Source organism: Oncorhynchus masou, unplaced genomic scaffold (genome assembly GCF_036934945.1).
Source record: "Oncorhynchus masou masou isolate Uvic2021 unplaced genomic scaffold, UVic_Omas_1.1 unplaced_scaffold_698, whole genome shotgun sequence".
Lineage (NCBI taxonomy): Eukaryota > Metazoa > Chordata > Actinopteri > Salmoniformes > Salmonidae > Oncorhynchus > Oncorhynchus masou.
This window is the reverse complement of record NW_027013438.1, coordinates 185,001-202,500: the sequence shown is the minus strand read 5'-3', so window position 1 is coordinate 202,500 and position 17,500 is coordinate 185,001. Positions and strand designations below refer to the sequence as shown.

Genomic DNA, 17,500 nt, shown 5'->3' with positions numbered 1-17,500 from the left:
GCCTTGCTTTGTTGTCATGTGTTGCTGCCTTGCTATGTTGTCATGTGTTGCTGCCTTGCTATGTCGTCATGTGTTGCTGCCTTGCTATGTGGTCATGTGTTGCTGCCTTGCTATGTTGTCACGTGTTGCTGCCTTGCTATGTTGTCACGTGTTGCTGCCTTGCTATGTTGTCATGTGTTGCTCCCTTGCTATGTTGTCATGTGTTGCTGCCTTGCTATGTTGTCACGTGTTGCTGCCTTGCTGTGTTGCTCCCTTGCTATGTTGTCATGTGTTGCTGCCTTGCTATGTTGTCATGTGTTGCTGCCTTGCTATGTTGTCGTCTTAGGTCTCACTTTGTGTAGTGTTGTGGTGTCTCTCTTGTCGTGATGTGTGTTTTGTCCTATATGTTTTATGTTTTATTTTTCATCCCAGCCCCCCTCCCCACAGGGGGCCTTTTGCCTTTTGGCCTTCAACTGACTAGCCTGTTGTTAAATAAAGGTTAAGTAAAAATCAATCTAAAAAAAATCAATCAACCACTCACTCATCGACTATCATTTACTCAGTCAGTCAATCAATCACCCTTCCAACCACACCTCCATCAATCCATCTCTCCACCCATCCATCCATCCACCAATCAACCAATCACTCACCTTCCAGCCGGCCATCGACAGGCCGAAGACGAAGAGGGGCAGGAGAAAGAAGCAGGAAATGATGTAGACGCCGGCGAACCAGCGATACTCTGCCGTGATGTCACCCAGGGCCTTAGCCAATCGGATGGGGATACGGGTGAAGGGGATTGGATACCACAAGATGATACCAGACACGTTGAACACGAAGTGAATCAGAGCGATCTGGGGAATGGATGGAGGGACAGTAGAGCCCTGAGTACCAGGCCATTAGGATCATGTGTTTCTGCCTTGCTATGTTGTCATGTGTTGCTGTCTTGCTATGTTGTCATGTGTTGCTGCCTTGCTATGTTGTCATGTGTTGCTGTCTTGCTATGTTGTCATGTGTTGCTGCCTTGCTATGTTGTCATGTGTTGCTGCCTTGCTATGTTGTCATGTGTTGCTGCCTTGCTATGTTGTCGTGTGTTGCTGCCTTGCTATGTTGTCATGTGTTGCTGTCTTGCTATGTTGTCATGTGTTGCTGTCTTGCTATGTTGTCATGTGTTGCTGTCTTGCTGTGTTGTCATGTGTTGCTGCCTTGCTGTGTTGTCATGTGTTGCTGCCTTGCTGTGTCGTCATGTGTTGCTGCCTTGCTGTGTCGTCATGTGTTGCTGCCTTGCTGTGTCGTCATGTGTTGCTGCCTTGCTGTGTTGTCATGTGTTGCTGCCTTGCTGTGTCGTCATGTGTTGCTGCCTTGCTGTGTTGTCATGTGTTGCTGCCTTGCTGTGTTGTCATGTGTTGCTGCCTTGCTGTGTTGTCATGTGTTGCTGCCTTGCTATGTGGTAATGTGTTGCTGTCTTGCTATGTTGTTATGTATTGCTGCCTTGCTATGTTGTCATGTGTTGCTGCCTTGCTATGTTGTCATGTGTTCCTGTCTTGCTATGTTGTCATGTGTTGCTGTCTTGCTATGTTGTTATGTGTTGCTGCCTTGCTATGTGGTAGGGTAGGGTGTGTGTGTGTGTGTGTGTGTGTGTGTGTGTGTGTGTGTGTGTGTGTGTCTGACCTGTAGAGCATTGGCCAGTGTGTCTCCAGGTGCTGCCATGGCTGCCAGTATAGCCGTGGTCGTCGTGCCGATGTTGGCCCCTAGCGACAGAGGGTACGCCCTCTCGATGCTGATCACACCAATACCTACACACGAGGGGAACACTTATTACCATACACATACACATGACATAACCTGTAGATACATTTACCATAGAGAGGAGAATAGGAGGGGAGGAGAGAAGAGGAGAGAAGAGAAGAGGAGAGAAGAGGAGAGGAAGGGAGGAGGAGAGGAAGAAGAGAAGAGGAGAGGAGGGGAGAAGGGGAGAAGGGGAGAAGAGGAGAGGAGGAGAGGAGAAGAGAAGAGAAGAGGAGGGGAGGGAGGGAGGGTAGAGGAGACTCACCAACGAGTGGAGTGATAGCGGAGGTGAAGACAGAACTACTCTGGACGATGAAGGTCATTCCAGCTCCGACCAGGATGGCGATGTAACCAGTCACCCAGCCAAAGGGGAACGGGAAATCTACACACACACACACACACACACACACACACACACACACACACACACACACACACACACACACACACACACACACACACACACACACACACACACACACACACACACACACACACACACACACACACACACACACACTGTGAGCATGACGGCCTGCGAATACTGTATGTCCTGGTACCTTCACTCAATAGGTTTCTAACCTCGAGGGTTTTCCTGGTTAAATAAAAAGTGAAATATTTCTTCCGGACATATTTGGGGGAGCCTATCCTGCAATTTCTGAGCTATCTACTCCTAGACATAGAATCACTAGGACAGATATTCCCAGTCGATGTCAAAGTCAACGTTGTGTTGTACATTCTATTTCTGTGGCTCTACTTTAGGATTGATTGCATAGGTATTGGATAGCTAATGGCCTGGTACTCAGGGCTCTATTTTCCCTCCATCAGGTCCTATTGGCCTGGTACTCAGGGCTCTACTGTCCCTCCATCAGGTCCTAATGGCCTGGAACTCAGGGCTCTACTGTCCCTCCATCAGGTCCTAATGGCCTGGTACTCAGGGCTCTACTGTCCCTCCATCAGGTCCTAATGGCCTGGTACTCAGGGCCCTACTGTCCCTCCATCATTTAGTTAATGGTCTGGTACTCAGGGCTCTACTGTCCCTCCATCAGGTCCTATTGGCCTGGTACTCAGGGCTCTATTTTCCCTCCATCAGGTCCTATTGGCCTGGTACTCAGGGCTCTACTGTCCCTCCAGCAGGTCCTAATGGCCTGGTACTCAGGGCTCTATTGCCCCTCCATCAGGTCCTAATGTTCTGGTACTCAGGGCTCTGCTGTCCCTCCATCAGGTCCTAATGGCCTGGTACTCAGGGCTCTACTGTCCCTCCATCAGGTCCTAATGGCCTGGTACTCAGGGCCCTACTGTCCCTCCATCATTTAGTTAATGGTCTGGTACTCAGGGCTCTACTGTCCCTCCATCAGGTCCTAATGGTCTGGTACTCAGGGCTCTACTGTCCCTCCATCTGGTCCCAATGGTCTGGTACTCAGGGCTCTAATGTCACTCCATCAGGTCCTAATGGCCTGGTACTCAGGGCTCTGCTGTCCCTCCATCAGGTCCTAATGGTCTGGTACTCAGGGCTCTACTGTCCCTCCATCAGGTCCTAATGGTCTGGTACTCAGGGCTCTACTGTCCCTCCATCTGGTCCCAATGGTCTGGTACTCAGGGCTCTACTGTCCCTCCATCAGGTCCTAATGGTCTGGTACTCAGGGCTCTACGGTCCCTCCATCAGGTCCTAATGGTCTGGTACTCAGGGCTCTACTGTCCCTCCATCAGGTCCTAATGGTCTGGTACTCAGGGCTCTACTGTCCCTCCATCAGGTCCTAATGGCCTGGTACTCAGGGCCCTACTGTCCCTCCATCAGTTAGTTAATGGTCTGGTACTCAGGGCTCTACTGTCCCTCCATCAGGTCCTAATGGTCTGGTACTCAGGGCTCTACTGTCCCTCCATCAGGTCTCAATGGTCTGGTACTCAGGGGTCTAATGTCCCTCCATCAGGTCCTAATGGCCTGGTACTCAGGGCTCTGCTGTCCCTCCATCTGGTCCTAATGGTCTGGTACTCAGGGCTCTACTGTCCCTCCATCAGGTCCTAATGGTCTGGTACTCAGGGCTCTATTTTCCCTCCATCAGGTCCTATTGGCCTGGTACTCAGGGCTCTACTGTCCCTCCATCTGGTCCCAATGGTCTGGTACTCAGGGCTCTACTGTCCCTCCATCAGGTCCTAATGGTCTGGAACTCAGGGCTCCACTGTCCATCCATCAGGTCCCAATGGTCTTTTACTCTGGGCTCTACTGTCCCTCCATCAGGTCCTAATGGTCTGGAACTCAGGGCTCTACTGTCCCTCCATCAGGTCCTAATGGTCTGGTACTCAGGGCTTTACTGTCCCTCCATCAGGTCCTAATGGTCTGGTACTCAGGGCTCTACGGTCCCTCCATCAGGTCCTAATGGTCTGGTACTCAGGGCTCTACTGTCCCTCCATCAGGTCCTAATGGCCTGGTACTCAGGGCTCTACTGTCCCTCCATCAGGTCCTAATGGCCTGGTACTCAGGGCTCTACTCTGCTGTCCCTCCATCAGGTCCTAATGGTCTGGTACTCAGGGCTCTACTCTGCTGTCCCTCCATCAGGTCCTAATGGTCTGGTACTCAGGGCTCTACTGTCCCTCCATCAGGTCCTAATGGTCTGGTACTCAGGGCTCTACTCTGCTGTCCCTCCATCAGGTCCTAATGGTCTGGTACTCAGGGCTCTGCTGTCCCTCCATCAGGTCCTAATGGCCTAGTACTCATGGCTCTATTGTCCCTCCATCAGGTCCTAATGGTCTGGTACTCAGGGCTCTATTTTCCCTCCATCAGGTACTATTGGCCTGGTACTCAGGGCTCTATTGCCCCTCCATCAGGTCCTAATGGCCTGGAACTCAGGGCTCTACTGTCCCTCCATCAGGTCCCAATGGTCTTTTACTCAGGGCTCTACTGTCCCTCCATCAGGTCCTAATGGTCTGGAACTCAGGGCTCTACTGTCCCTCCATCAGGTCCTAGTGGTCTGGTACTCAGAGCTCTACTGTCCCTTCATCAGGTCCTAATGGTCTGGTACTCAGGGCTCTACGGTCCCTCCATCAGGTCATAATGGCCTGGTACTCAGGGCTCTGCTGTCCCTCCATCTGGTCCTAATGGTCTGGTACTCAGGGCTCTACTGTCCCTCCATCAGGTCCTATTGGCCTGGTACTCAGGGCTCTACTGTCCCTTCATCAGGTCCTAATGGTCTGGTACTCAGGGCTCTACTGTCCCTCCATCAGGTCCTAATGGCCTGGTACTCAGGGCCCTACTGTCCCTCCATCAGTTAGTTAATGGTCTTTTACTCAGGGCTCTACTGTCCCTCCATCAGGTCCTAATGGTCTGGAACTCAGGGCTCTACTGTCCCTCCATCAGGTCCTAATGGTCTGGTACTCAGGGCTTTACTGTCAATCCATCAGGTCCTAATGGTCTGGTACTCAGGGCTCTACGGTCCCTCCATCAGGTCCTAATGGCCTGGTACTCAGGGCTCTGCTGTCCCTCCATCTGGTCCTAATGGTCTGGTACTCAGGACTCTACTGTCCCTCCATCAGGTCCTAATGGTCTGGTACTCAGGGCTCTACTGTCCCTCCATCAGGTCCTAATGGCCTGGTACTCAGGGCTCTATTGCCCCTCCATCAGGTCCTAATGGTCTGGTACTCAGGGCTCTGCTGTCCCTCCATCAGGTCCTAATGGCCTAGTACTCATGGCTCTATTGTCCCTCCATCAGGTCCTAATGGTCTGGTACTCAGGGCTCTATTTTCCCTCCATCAAGTCCTATTGGCCTGGTACTCAGGGCTCTATTGCCCCTCCATCAGGTCCTATTGGCCTGGTACTCAGGGCTCTATTGCCCCTCCATCAGGTCCTAATGGCCTGGAACTCAGGGCTCTACTGTCCCTCCATCAGGTCCCAATGGTCTTTTACTCAGGGCTCTACTGTCCATCCATCAGGTCCCAATGGTCTTTTACTCAGGGCTCTACTGTCCCTCCATCAGGTCCTAATGGCCTGGAACTCAGGGCTCTACTGTCCCTCCATCAGGTCCTAATGGTCTGGTACTCAGGGCTTTACTGTCCCTCCATCAGGTCCTAATGGTCTGGTACTCAGGACTCTACTGTCCCTCCATCAGGTCCTAATGGTCTGGTACTCAGGGCTCTACTGTCCCTCCATCAGGTCCTAATGGCCTGGTACTCAGGGCTCTGCTGTCCCTCCATCAGGTCCTAATGGCCTAGTACTCATGGCTCTATTGTCCCTCCATCAGGTCCTAATGGTCTGGTACTCAGGGCTCTATTTTCCCTCCATCAGGTCCTATTGGCCTGATACTCAGGGCTCTATTGCCCCTCCATCAGGTCCTAATGGCCTGGAACTCAGGGCTCTACTGTCCCTCCATCAGGTCCCAATGGTCTTTTACTCAGGGCTCTACTGTCCCTCCATCAGGTCCTAATGGTCTGGAACTCAGGGCTCTACTGTCCCTCCATCAGGTCCTAATGGTCTGGTACTCAGAGCTCTACTGTCCCTCCATCAGGTCCTAATGGCCTGGTACTCAGGGCTCTGCTGTCCCTCCATCTGGTCCTAATGGTCTGGTACTCAGGGCTCTACTGTCCCTCCATCAGGTCCTAATGGTCTGGTACTCAGGGCTCTACTGTCCCTCCATCAGGTCCTAATGGCCTGGTACTCAGGGCTCTGCTGTCCCTCCATCAGGTCCTAATGGCCTAGTACTCATGGCTCTATTGTCCCTCCATCAGGTCCTGATGGTCTGGTACTCAGGGCTCTATTTTCCCTCCATCAGGTCCTATTGGCCTGGTACTCAGGGCTCTATTGCCCCTCCATCAGGTCCTAATGGCAGGAACTAAGGGCTCTATTGTCCCTCCAGCAGGTCCTAATGGCCTGGTACTCAGGGCTCTATTGTCCCTCCAACAGGTCGTAATGGCCTGGTACTCAGGGCTCTACTCTACTGTCCCTCCATCAGGTCCTAATGGCCTGGTACTCAGGGCTCTGCTGTCCCTCCATCTGGTCCCAATGGTCTGGTACTCAGGGCTCTATTGTCCCTCCATCAGGTCCTAATGGTCTGGTACTCAGGGGTCTACTGTCCCTCCATCAGGTCCTAATGGCCTGGTACTCAGGGCTCTACTGTCCCTCCATCAGGTCCTAATGGTCTGGTACTCAGGGCTCTACTGTCCCTCCATCTGGTCCCAATGGTCTGGTACTCAGGGCTCTACTGTCCCTTCATCAGGTCCTAATGGTCTGGTACTCAGGGCTCTACGGTCCCTCCATCAGGTCCTAATGGCCTGGTACTCAGGGCTCTGCTGTCCCTCCATCAGGTCCTAATGGCCTGGTACTCAGGGCTCTGCTGTCCCTCCATCAGGTCCTAATGGCCTGGAACTCAGGGCTCTACTGTCCCTTCATCAGGTCCTAATGGTCTGGTACTCAGGGCTCTATTGTCCCTCCAACAGGTCCTAATGGCCTGGTACTCAGGGCTCTACTCTACTGTCCCCCCATCAGGTCCTAATGGCCTGGTACTCAGGGCTCTGTTGTCCCTCCAACAGGTCCTAATGGCCTGGTACTCAGGGCTCTATTGTCCCTCCAACAGGTCCTAATGGCCTGGTACTCAGGGCTCTACTCTACTGTCCCCCCATCAGGTCCTAATGGCCTGGTACTCAGGGCTCTATTGTCCCTCCAACAGGTCCTAATGGCCTGGTACTCAGGGCTCTACTCTACTGTCCCCCCATCAGGCCCTAATGGCCTGGTACTCAGGGCTCTATTGTCCCTCCATCAGGTCCTAATGGCCTGGATCTCAGGGCTCTACTGTCCCTCCATCAGGTCCTAATGGTCTGGAACTCAGGGCTCTACTGTCCCTCCATCAGGTCCTAATGGTCTGGTACTCAGAGCTCTACTGTCCCTCCATCAGGTCCTAATGGCCTGGTACTCAGGGCTCTGCTGTCCCTCCATCTGGTCCTAATGGTCTGGTACTCAGGGCTCTACTGTCCCTCCATCAGGTCCTAATGGTCTGGTACTCAGGGCTCTACTGTCCCTCCATCAGGTCCTAATGGCCTGGTACTCAGGGCTCTGCTGTCCCTCCATCAGGTCCTAATGGCCTAGTACTCATGGCTCTATTGTCCCTCCATCAGGTCCTAATGGTCTGGTACTCAGGGCTCTATTTTCCCTCCATCAGGTCCTATTGGCCTGGTACTCAGGGCTCTATTGCCCCTCCATCAGGTCCTAATGGCCTGGAACTAAGGGCTCTATTGTCCCTCCAGCAGGTCCTAATGGCCTGGTACTCAGGGCTCTATTGTCCCTCCAACAGGTCGTAATGGCCTGGTACTCAGGGCTCTACTCTACTGTCCCTCCATCAGGTCCTAATGGCCTGGTACTCAGGGCTCTGCTGTCCCTCCATCTGGTCCCAATGGTCTGGTACTCAGGGCTCTATTGTCCCTCCATCAGGTCCTAATGGTCTGGTACTCAGGGCTCTACTGTCCCTCCATCAGGTCCTAATGGCCTGGTACTCAGGGCTCTACTGTCCCTCCATCAGGTCCTAATGGTCTGGTACTCAGGGCTCTACTGTCCCTCCATCAGGTCCTAATGGTCTGGAACTCAGGGCTCTACTGTCCCTTCATCAGGTCCTAATGGTCTGGTACTCAGGGCTCTACGGTCCCTCCATCAGGTCCCAATGGTCTGGTACTCAGGGCTCTACTGTCCCTCCATCAGGTCCTAATGGTCTGGAACTCAGGGCTCTACTGTCCCTTCATCAGGTCCTAATGGTCTGGTACTCAGGGCTCTACGGTCCCTCCATCAGGTCCTAATGGCCTGGTACTCAGGGCTCTGCTGTCCCTCCATCAGGTCCTAATGGCCTGGTACTCAGGGCTCTGCTGTCCCTCCATCAGGTCCTAATGGCCTGGAACTCAGGGCTCTACTGTCCCTTCATCAGGTCCTAATGGTCTGGTACTCAGGGCTCTACTGTCCCTTCATCAGGTCCTAATGGTCTGGTACTCAGGGCTCTACGGTCCCTCCATCAGGTCCTAATGGCCTGGTACTCAGGGCTCTGCTGTCCCTCCATCAGGTCGTAATGGCCTGGTACTCAGGGCTCTGCTGTCCCTCCATCAGGTCCTAATGGCCTGGAACTCAGGGCTCTATTGTCCCTTCATCAGGTCCTAATGGTCTGGTACTCAGGGCTCTACGGTCCCTCCAGCAGGTCCTAATGGCCTGGTACTCAGGGCTCTATTGTCCCTCCAACAGGTCGTAATGGCCTGGTACTCAGGGCTCTACTCTACTGTCCCTCCATCAGGTCCTAATGGCCTGGTACTCAGGGCTCTACTGTCCCTCCATCAGGTCCTAATGATCTGGTACTCAGGGCTCTACTGTCCCTCCATCAGGTCCTAATGATCTGGAACTCAGGGCTCTACTGTCCCTCCATCAGGTCCCAATGGTCTTTTACTCAGGGCTCTACTATCCCTCCATCAGGTCCTAATGGTCTGGTACTCAGGGCTCTACTGTCCCTCCAGCAGGTCCTAATGGTCTGGTACTCAGGGCTCTACTGTCCCTCCATCAGGTCCTAATGGTCTGATACTCAGGACTCTACGATCCCTCCATCAGGTCCTAATGGTCTGGTACTCAGGGCTCTACTGTCCCTCCATCAGGTCCTAATGGTCTGGAACTCAGGGCTCTACTGTCCCTTCATCAGGTCCTAATGGTCTGATACTCAGGGCTCTATTGTCCCTCCAACAGGTCCTAATGGCCTGGTACTCAGGGCTCTACTCTACTGTCCCCCCATCAGGTCCTAATGGCCTGGTACTCAGGGCTCTATTGTCCCTCCAACAGGTCCTAATGGCCTGGTACTCAGGGCTCTACTCTACTGTCCCCCCATCAGGCCCTAATGGCCTGGTACTCAGGGCTCTATTGTCCCTCCAACAGGTCCTAATGGCCTGGTACTCAGGGCTCTATTGTCCCTCTAACCGTTCTGACATCAATGCAAATAGAATCAAAAATCACATCAAACCCTTATCACTGAAACAGTACTATGCTTTTAAAGCTGCAACATGTATCTTTTTGGGCAACTTGACCAAATTCACATAGAAACGTGTGTTATAGATCTCACATTCACATTGAAAGCAAGTCTAAGGAGAGGTAGATCTGGTCTATGTTCATTATTTCTATGCTTCCCGTTCTTAAGTTTTGTCTTTTACTTTCGGTTTTGTACACCAGCTTCAAACAGCTGAAAATACAATATTATTAGTTATTGAAATTATATTTCACAGCGCTTTAGACTTAATTACAATAATAATGATCTAAACTTTTGTCACAAACTGAAATTAGGTGAACTATAAAAAATTTAGCAACCAGGAAATGGCTGAGCGATTTCTACATATTGCACCTTTAAAAACTCACTATTAGGCTACGTTGATTCAGCTCAATGTGATCGATCCATTTGAAGAAACAGTTATTTGAAACTCAAAGGAGATTATTATAATTCGTACGCCAGACCAATTATGTACCGTATAGATTTTATTAATCTATACGTAAACAAATATATATATATTCTGCAATGCGTAATGTGGTCGGCCATTAGGCGATGTATTGTATAACGGCTATGTATTGAGAGAGACACAGAGAGAGAGACATGGAGAGAGAGAGAGAGTATGATGTAATACATGTGTGTGTTCCTTCTATGTATTGTATAACGGCTATGTATTGAGAGAGAGAGAGAGTATGATGTAATACATGTGTGTGTTCCTTCTATGTATTGTATAACGGCTATGTATTGAGAGAGACACAGAGAGAGAGACATGGAGAGAGAGAGAGAGAGTATGATGTAATACATGTGTGTGTTCCTTCTATGTATTGTATAACGGCTATGTATTGAGAGAGACACAGAGAGAGAGAGACATGGAGAGAGAGAGAGCGAGTATGATGTAATACATGTGTGTGTTTCTTCTATGTATTGAGAGAGACACAGAGAGAGAGAGACATGGAGAGAGAGAGAGAGTATGATGTAATACATGTGTGTGTTTCTTCTATGTATTGAGAGAGACACAGAGAGAGAGAGACATGGAGAGAGAGAGAGAGTATGATGTAATACATGTGTGTGTTCCTTCTATGTATTGAGAGAGAGAGTATGATGTAATACATGGGTGTGTTCCTTCTATGTATTGTATAACGGCTATGTATTGAGAGAGACACAGAGAGAGAGAGACATGGAGAGAGAGAGAGCGAGTATGATGTAATACATGTGTGTGTTTCTTCTATGTATTGAGAGAGACAGAGAGAGAGAGACATGGAGAGAGAGAGAGAGTATGATGTAATACATGTGTGTGTTTCTTCTATGTATTGAGAGAGACACAGAGAGAGAGAGACATGGAGAGAGAGAGAGAGTATGATGTAATACATGTGTGTGTTCCTTCTATGTATTGAGAGAGAGAGAGAGTATGATGTAATACATGTGTGTGTTTCTTCTATGTATTGTATAACAGCTATGTATTGAGAGAGAGAGAGAGTATGATGTAATACATGTGTGTGTTCCTTCTATGTATTGTATAACAGCTATGTATTGAGAGAGAGAGAGAGTATGATGTAATACATGTGTGTGTTCCTTCTATGTATTGTATAACAGCTATATATTGAGAGAGAGAGAGAGTATGATGTAATACATGTGTGTGTTCCTTCTATGTATTGTATAACAGCTATATATTGAGAGAGAGAGAGAGTATGATGTAATACATGTGTGTGTTCCTTCTATGTATTGTATAACAGCTATGTATTGAGAGAGAGAGTGTATGATGTAATACATGTGTGTGTTTCTTCTATGTATTGTATAACGGCACAGTCATTATTTTAATTCCGTTTTCTTTTCGGGTTTTTGGTGTTTGGTCAATTAATTAACCGCAAACATTAACTCTGTAACCCATTAAAGTTACAACAACTACTGAATAATAACAAATGTTTACCACTGACTACTGAATACTTCTAACGAATGACTACAGACTACAACTGCTCACCATCATCCCCACCATCATCATCATCATCATCATCATCATCATCATCATCATCATCATCATCATCATCATCATCATCATCACCATCATCATCATCATCACCATCATCATCATCATCACCACCATCATCATCATCATCACCACCATCATCATCATCATCACCACCATCACCATCATCATCACCACCATCATCACCACCATCATCACCACCATCACCACCACCATCATCATCATCATCTACACCACCACCACCATCATCACCATCATCACCATCATCATCGTCATCGTCATCGTCATCGTCATCATCATCATCATCACCATCACCACCATTGCCCTCGTCCTCTCTCCTCTTCCTCGCTCCTCTTCCTCCTCCCCCTCAGTCTCACCTGTGTTGAGCACCTTCTTGATGACCACGGCCACCTGTCCCTTCAGCATAGAGTTGAGCAGCTTGACGATGAGGATGAGACAGGAACACAGCACCAGCAGAGACAGAGCCAGCAGGATCAGGCCTATCGCCAGGTCAGACAGGTCCACGTTCACAAAGATATGATTACCTGGGGAGGGACAACACACATTACCTGGGGAGGGACAACACACATTACCTGGGGAGGGACAACACACATTACCTGGGGAGGGACAACACATTACCTGGGGAGGGACAACACATTACCTGGGGAGGGACAACACATTACCTGGGGAGGGACAACACACATTACCTGGGGAGGGACAACACACATTACCTGGGGAGGGACAACACACATTACCTGGGGAGCCCTATTCCCTATATAGTGCACTACTTTAGACCAGAGCCCTATTCCCTATATAGTGCACTACTTTAGACCAGAGCCCTATTCCCTATATAGTGCACTACTTTAGACCAGAGCCCTATTCCCTATATAGTGCACTACTTTAGACCAGAGCCCTATTCCCTATATAGTGCACTACATTAGACTGGAGCCCTATTCCCTATATAGTGGACTACTTGAGACCAGAACCCTATTCCCTATATATTGCACTACTTTAGACCAGAGCCCTATTCCCTATATAGTGGTACTACTTTAGACCAGAGCCCTATTCCCTATATAGTGCACTACTTTAGACCAGAGCCCTATTCCCTATATAGTGGTACTACTTTAGACCAGAGCCCTATTCCCTATATAGTGCACTACTTTAGACCAGAGCCCTATGGCACCCTATGCCCTATATAGTGCACTACTTTAGACCAGAGCCATATTCCCTATATATTGCACTACTTTAGACCAGAGCCCTATTCCCTATATAGTGCACTACTTTAGACCAGAGCCCTATTCCCTATATAGTGCACTACTTTAGACCAGAGCCCTATTCCCTATATAGTGCACTACTTTAGACCAGAGCCCTATTCCCTATATAGTGCACTACTTTAGACCAGAGCCCTATTCCCTATATAGTGCACTACATTAGACTGGAGCCCTATTCCCTATATAGTGGACTACTTGAGACCAGAACCCTATTCCCTATATATTGCACTACTTTAGACCAGAGCCCTATTCCCTATATAGTGGTACTACTTTAGACCAGAGCCCTATTCCCTATATAGTGCACTACTTTAGACCAGAGCCCTATTCCCTATATAGTGGTACTACTTTAGACCAGAGCCCTATTCCCTATATAGTGCACTACTTTAGACCAGAGCCCTATGGCACCCTATGCCCTATATAGTGCACTACTTTAGACCAGAGCCATATTCCCTATATATTGCACTACTTTAGACCAGAGCCCTATTCCCTATATAGTGCACTACTTTAGACCAGAGCCCTATTCCCTATATAGTGCACTACTTTAGACCAGAGCCCTATTCCCTATATAGTGCACTACTTTAGACCAGAGCCCTATTCCCTATATAGTGCACTACATTAGACTGGAGCCCTATTCCCTATATAGTGGACTACTTGAGACCAGAACCCTATTCCCTATATATTGCACTACTTTAGACCAGAGCACTATTCCCTATATAGTGGTACTACTTTAGACCAGAGCCCTATTCCCTATATAGTGCACTACTTTAGACCAGAGCCCTATTCCCTATATAGTGGTACTACTTTAGACCAGAGCCCTATTCCCTATATAGTGCACTACTTTAGACCAGAGCCCTATGGCACCCTATTCCCTATATAGTGCACTACTTTAGACCAGAGCCATATTCCCTATATAGTGCACTACTTTAGACCAGAGCCCTATTCCCTATATAGTGCACTACTTTAGACCAGAGCCCTATTCCCTATATAGTGCACTACATTAGACTGGAGCCCTATTCCCTATATAGTGGACTACTTGAGACCAGAACCCTATTCCCTATATATTGCACTACTTTAGACCAGAGCCCTATTCCCTATATAGTGGTACTACTTTAGACCAGAGCCCTATTCCCTATATAGTGCACTACTTTAGACCAGAGCCCTATTCCCTATATAGTGCACTACTTTAGACCAGAGCCCTATTCCCTATATAGTGGTACTACTTTAGACCAGAGCCCTATTCCCTATATAGTGGTACTACTTTAGACCAGAGCCCTATTCCCTATATAGTGGTACTACTTTAGACCAGAGCCCTATTCCCTATATAGTGGTACTACTTTAGACCAGAGCCCTATTCCCTATATAGTGGTACTACTTTAGACCAGAGCCCTATTCCCTATATAGTGGACTACTTTAGACCAGAGCCCTATTCCCTATATAGTGCACTACTTTAGACCAGAGCCCTATTCCCTATATAGTGGTACTACTTTAGACCAGAGCCCTATTCCCTATATAGTGCACTACTTTAGACCAGAGCCCTATGGCACCCTATTCCCTATATAGTGCACTACTTTAGACCAGAGCCCTATTCCCTATATAGTGCACTACTTTAGACCAGAGCCCTATTCCCTATATAGTGCACTACTTTAGACCAGAGCCCTATTCCCTATATAGTGCACTACATTAGACTGGAGCCCTATTCCCTATATAGTGGACTACTTGAGACCAGAACCCTATTCCCTATATATTGCACTACTTTAGACCAGAGCCCTATTCCCTATATAGTGGTACTACTTTAGACCAGAGCCCTATTCCCTATATAGTGCACTACTTTAGACCAGAGCCCTATTCCCTATATAGTGGTACTACTTTAGACCAGAGCCCTATTCCCTATATAGTGCACTACTTTAGACCAGAGCCCTATGGCACCCTATTCCCTATATAGTGCACTACTTTAGACCAGAACCCTATTCCCTATATAGTGCACTACTTTAGACCAGAGCCCTATTCCCTATATAGTGCACTACTTTAGACCAGAGCCCTATTCCCTATATAGTGCACTACATTAGACTGGAGCCCTATTCCCTATATAGTGGACTACTTGAGACCAGAACCCTATTCCCTATATATTGCACTACTTTAGACCAGAGCCCTATTCCCTATATAGTGGTACTACTTTAGACCAGAGCCCTATTCCCTATATAGTGCACTACTTTAGACCAGAGCCCTATTCCCTATATAGTGGTACTACTTTAGACCAGAGCCCTATTCCCTATATAGTGCACTACTTTAGACCAGAGCCCTATGGCACCCTATTCCCTATATAGTGCACTACTTTAGACCAGAGCCATATTCCCTATATATTGCACTACTTTAGACCAGAGCCCTATTCCCTATATAGTGGTACTACTTTAGACCAGAGCCCTATTCCCTATATAGTGCACTACTTTAGACCAGGGCCCTATTCCCTATTTGGTGCCCTACTTTAGACCAGAGCCCTATTCCCTATTTGGTGCACTACTTTAGACCAGAGCCCTATTCCCTATATAGTGCACTACTTTAGACCAGAGCCCTATTCCCTATTTGGTGCACTACTTTAGACCAGAGCCCTATTCCCTATTTGGTGCACTACTTTAGACCAGAGCCCTATGGCACCCTATTCCCTATATAGTAAACTACTTTAGACCAGAGCCCTATTCCCTATTTGGTGCCCTACTTTAGACCAGAGCCCTATTCCCTATTTGGTGCACTACTTTAGACCAGAGCCCTATTCCCTATATAGTGCACTACTTTAGACCAGAGCCATATTCCCTATTTGGTGCACTACTTTAGACTAGAGCCCTATTCCCTACATAGTGCACTACTTTAGACCAGAGCCCTATGTCACCCTATTCCCTATATAGTAAACTACTTTAGACCAGAGCCCTATTCCCTATATAGTGCACTACTTTAGACCAGAGCCCCATTGGCCCTATTCAGGGTATAGGGTCATTGGAGACAGACGGTTGTTGTCGTGGGAACAGTGTTTCCTGTTTGTTGACTGTGTACGTACATGTCTGTATGTTGTAGGTCTCTGAGATGTTATGCAGAGTGTAGCAGAGGTCCTGGGAACACCAACAGAGGGCTGGGGAGGTGCAGTTCTCTGGCCCGGGGACCGTCTCATTCCTCAGGGTCTGGAACACACACACACACACAAGTGTTGATGCATTGGTGTGTAGTTAGCGTGTTGGAGTATGTTTGGTGTAGTTCACCTGTTAGTTAATTAAACGTGTTGGTTTATGTTTGGTGTGTTGTTAGCATGTTTGGGTAACATGTTGGTTTATGTTTGGTGTGTTGTGTTGTTAGCATGTTTGGGTAACATGTTGGTTTATGTTTGGTGTGTTGTTAGCATGTTTGGGTAACATGTTGCTTTATGTTTGGTGTGTTGTTAGCATGTTTGGGTAACATGTTGGAGTATGTTTGGTGTGTTGTTAGCATGTTTGGGTAACATGTTGGTGTCATGTCTTGTTATGTCTGTTCCTGTCCTTTCTCTTCATTCTCTCTCTCTGCTGGTCTTTTTAGGTTACCTTCTCTGTCTCTCATTCTTCAGCTGTTCTACATCTCCCCTAACTAGCTCATTCACTCTTTCCCACCTGTTATCTCTTCCCCCTCTGATTAGGTCTCTATTTCTCTCTCTGTTCCTGCTACTTTCAGTGTCTGATTCTTGTTTGTGTTTTTGATGCCAGAAGCAAGCTGTCGTCCCGTTTGCTTCCACCTTGTCCTATCCTGTCGGAGTCTGCCTGGCAGGTGCATCCTGCATTATACTAACGTTCTTTTTGTTCCATTGACTACGTTGGAAGAGGATTTATGCCATTCCTGTTTTTCATTAAAGAACTCTGTTTTCTGTTAAAACCGCTTTTGGGTCTTCACTCAAGTACATAACAGTTGGAGTATGTTTGGTGTGTTGTTAGCATGTTTGGGTAACATGTTGGTTTATTTTTGGTGTGTTGTTAGCATGTTTGGGTAACATGTTGGTTTATGTTTGGTGTGTTGTGTTGTTAGCATGTTTGGGTAACATGTTGGTTTATGTTTGGTGTGTTGTTAGCATGTTTGGTAACATGTTGGAGTATGTTTGGTGTGTTGTTAGCATGTTTGGGTAACATGTTGGAGTATGTTTGGTGTGTTGTTAGCATGTTTTTTTACCACATTGGTGAATGTTTTGCACCATTTTAAGATGAGACTCTTATTCCTGGCAGCCGGGTCTCCTGTGGCAATACCACTGATGACTGACTTGTCCAACTAAGAGACAAGAGAGAGAGAGACAGACAGAGAGAGAGAGACAGAGAGAGAGAGACACAGAGACACAGAGAGAGACAGACACAGAGAGAGAGAAACAGAGAGACACAGAGAGAGAGAGACAGAGAGAGAGACAGAGAGAGAGAGACAGACAGAGAGAGAGAGAGAGAGAGAGACAGAGAGAGAGAGAGACACAGAGACACAGAGAGAGACAGACACAGAGA

General features: G+C 48.2%; 1 protein-coding gene across 1 annotated transcript in view; it reads right to left on the bottom strand.

The window, feature by feature from the left end:
- Positions 1–17,500, bottom strand: part of LOC135537017 (sodium-dependent phosphate transport protein 2B-like) — a 25,859-nt gene that overhangs the window by 1,466 nt on the left and 6,893 nt on the right. Inside the window, exons 7-12 of the mRNA XM_064963235.1 lie at positions 17,184–17,279; positions 16,054–16,174; positions 12,111–12,278; positions 2,030–2,146; positions 1,648–1,772; positions 630–830 (exon numbers count right to left, since the gene is read on the bottom strand). Coding sequence (XP_064819307.1) covers positions 630–830; positions 1,648–1,772; positions 2,030–2,146; positions 12,111–12,278; positions 16,054–16,174; positions 17,184–17,279 — 828 coding nt within the window. The remainder of the gene's footprint in view (positions 1–629; positions 831–1,647; positions 1,773–2,029; positions 2,147–12,110; positions 12,279–16,053; positions 16,175–17,183; positions 17,280–17,500) is intronic.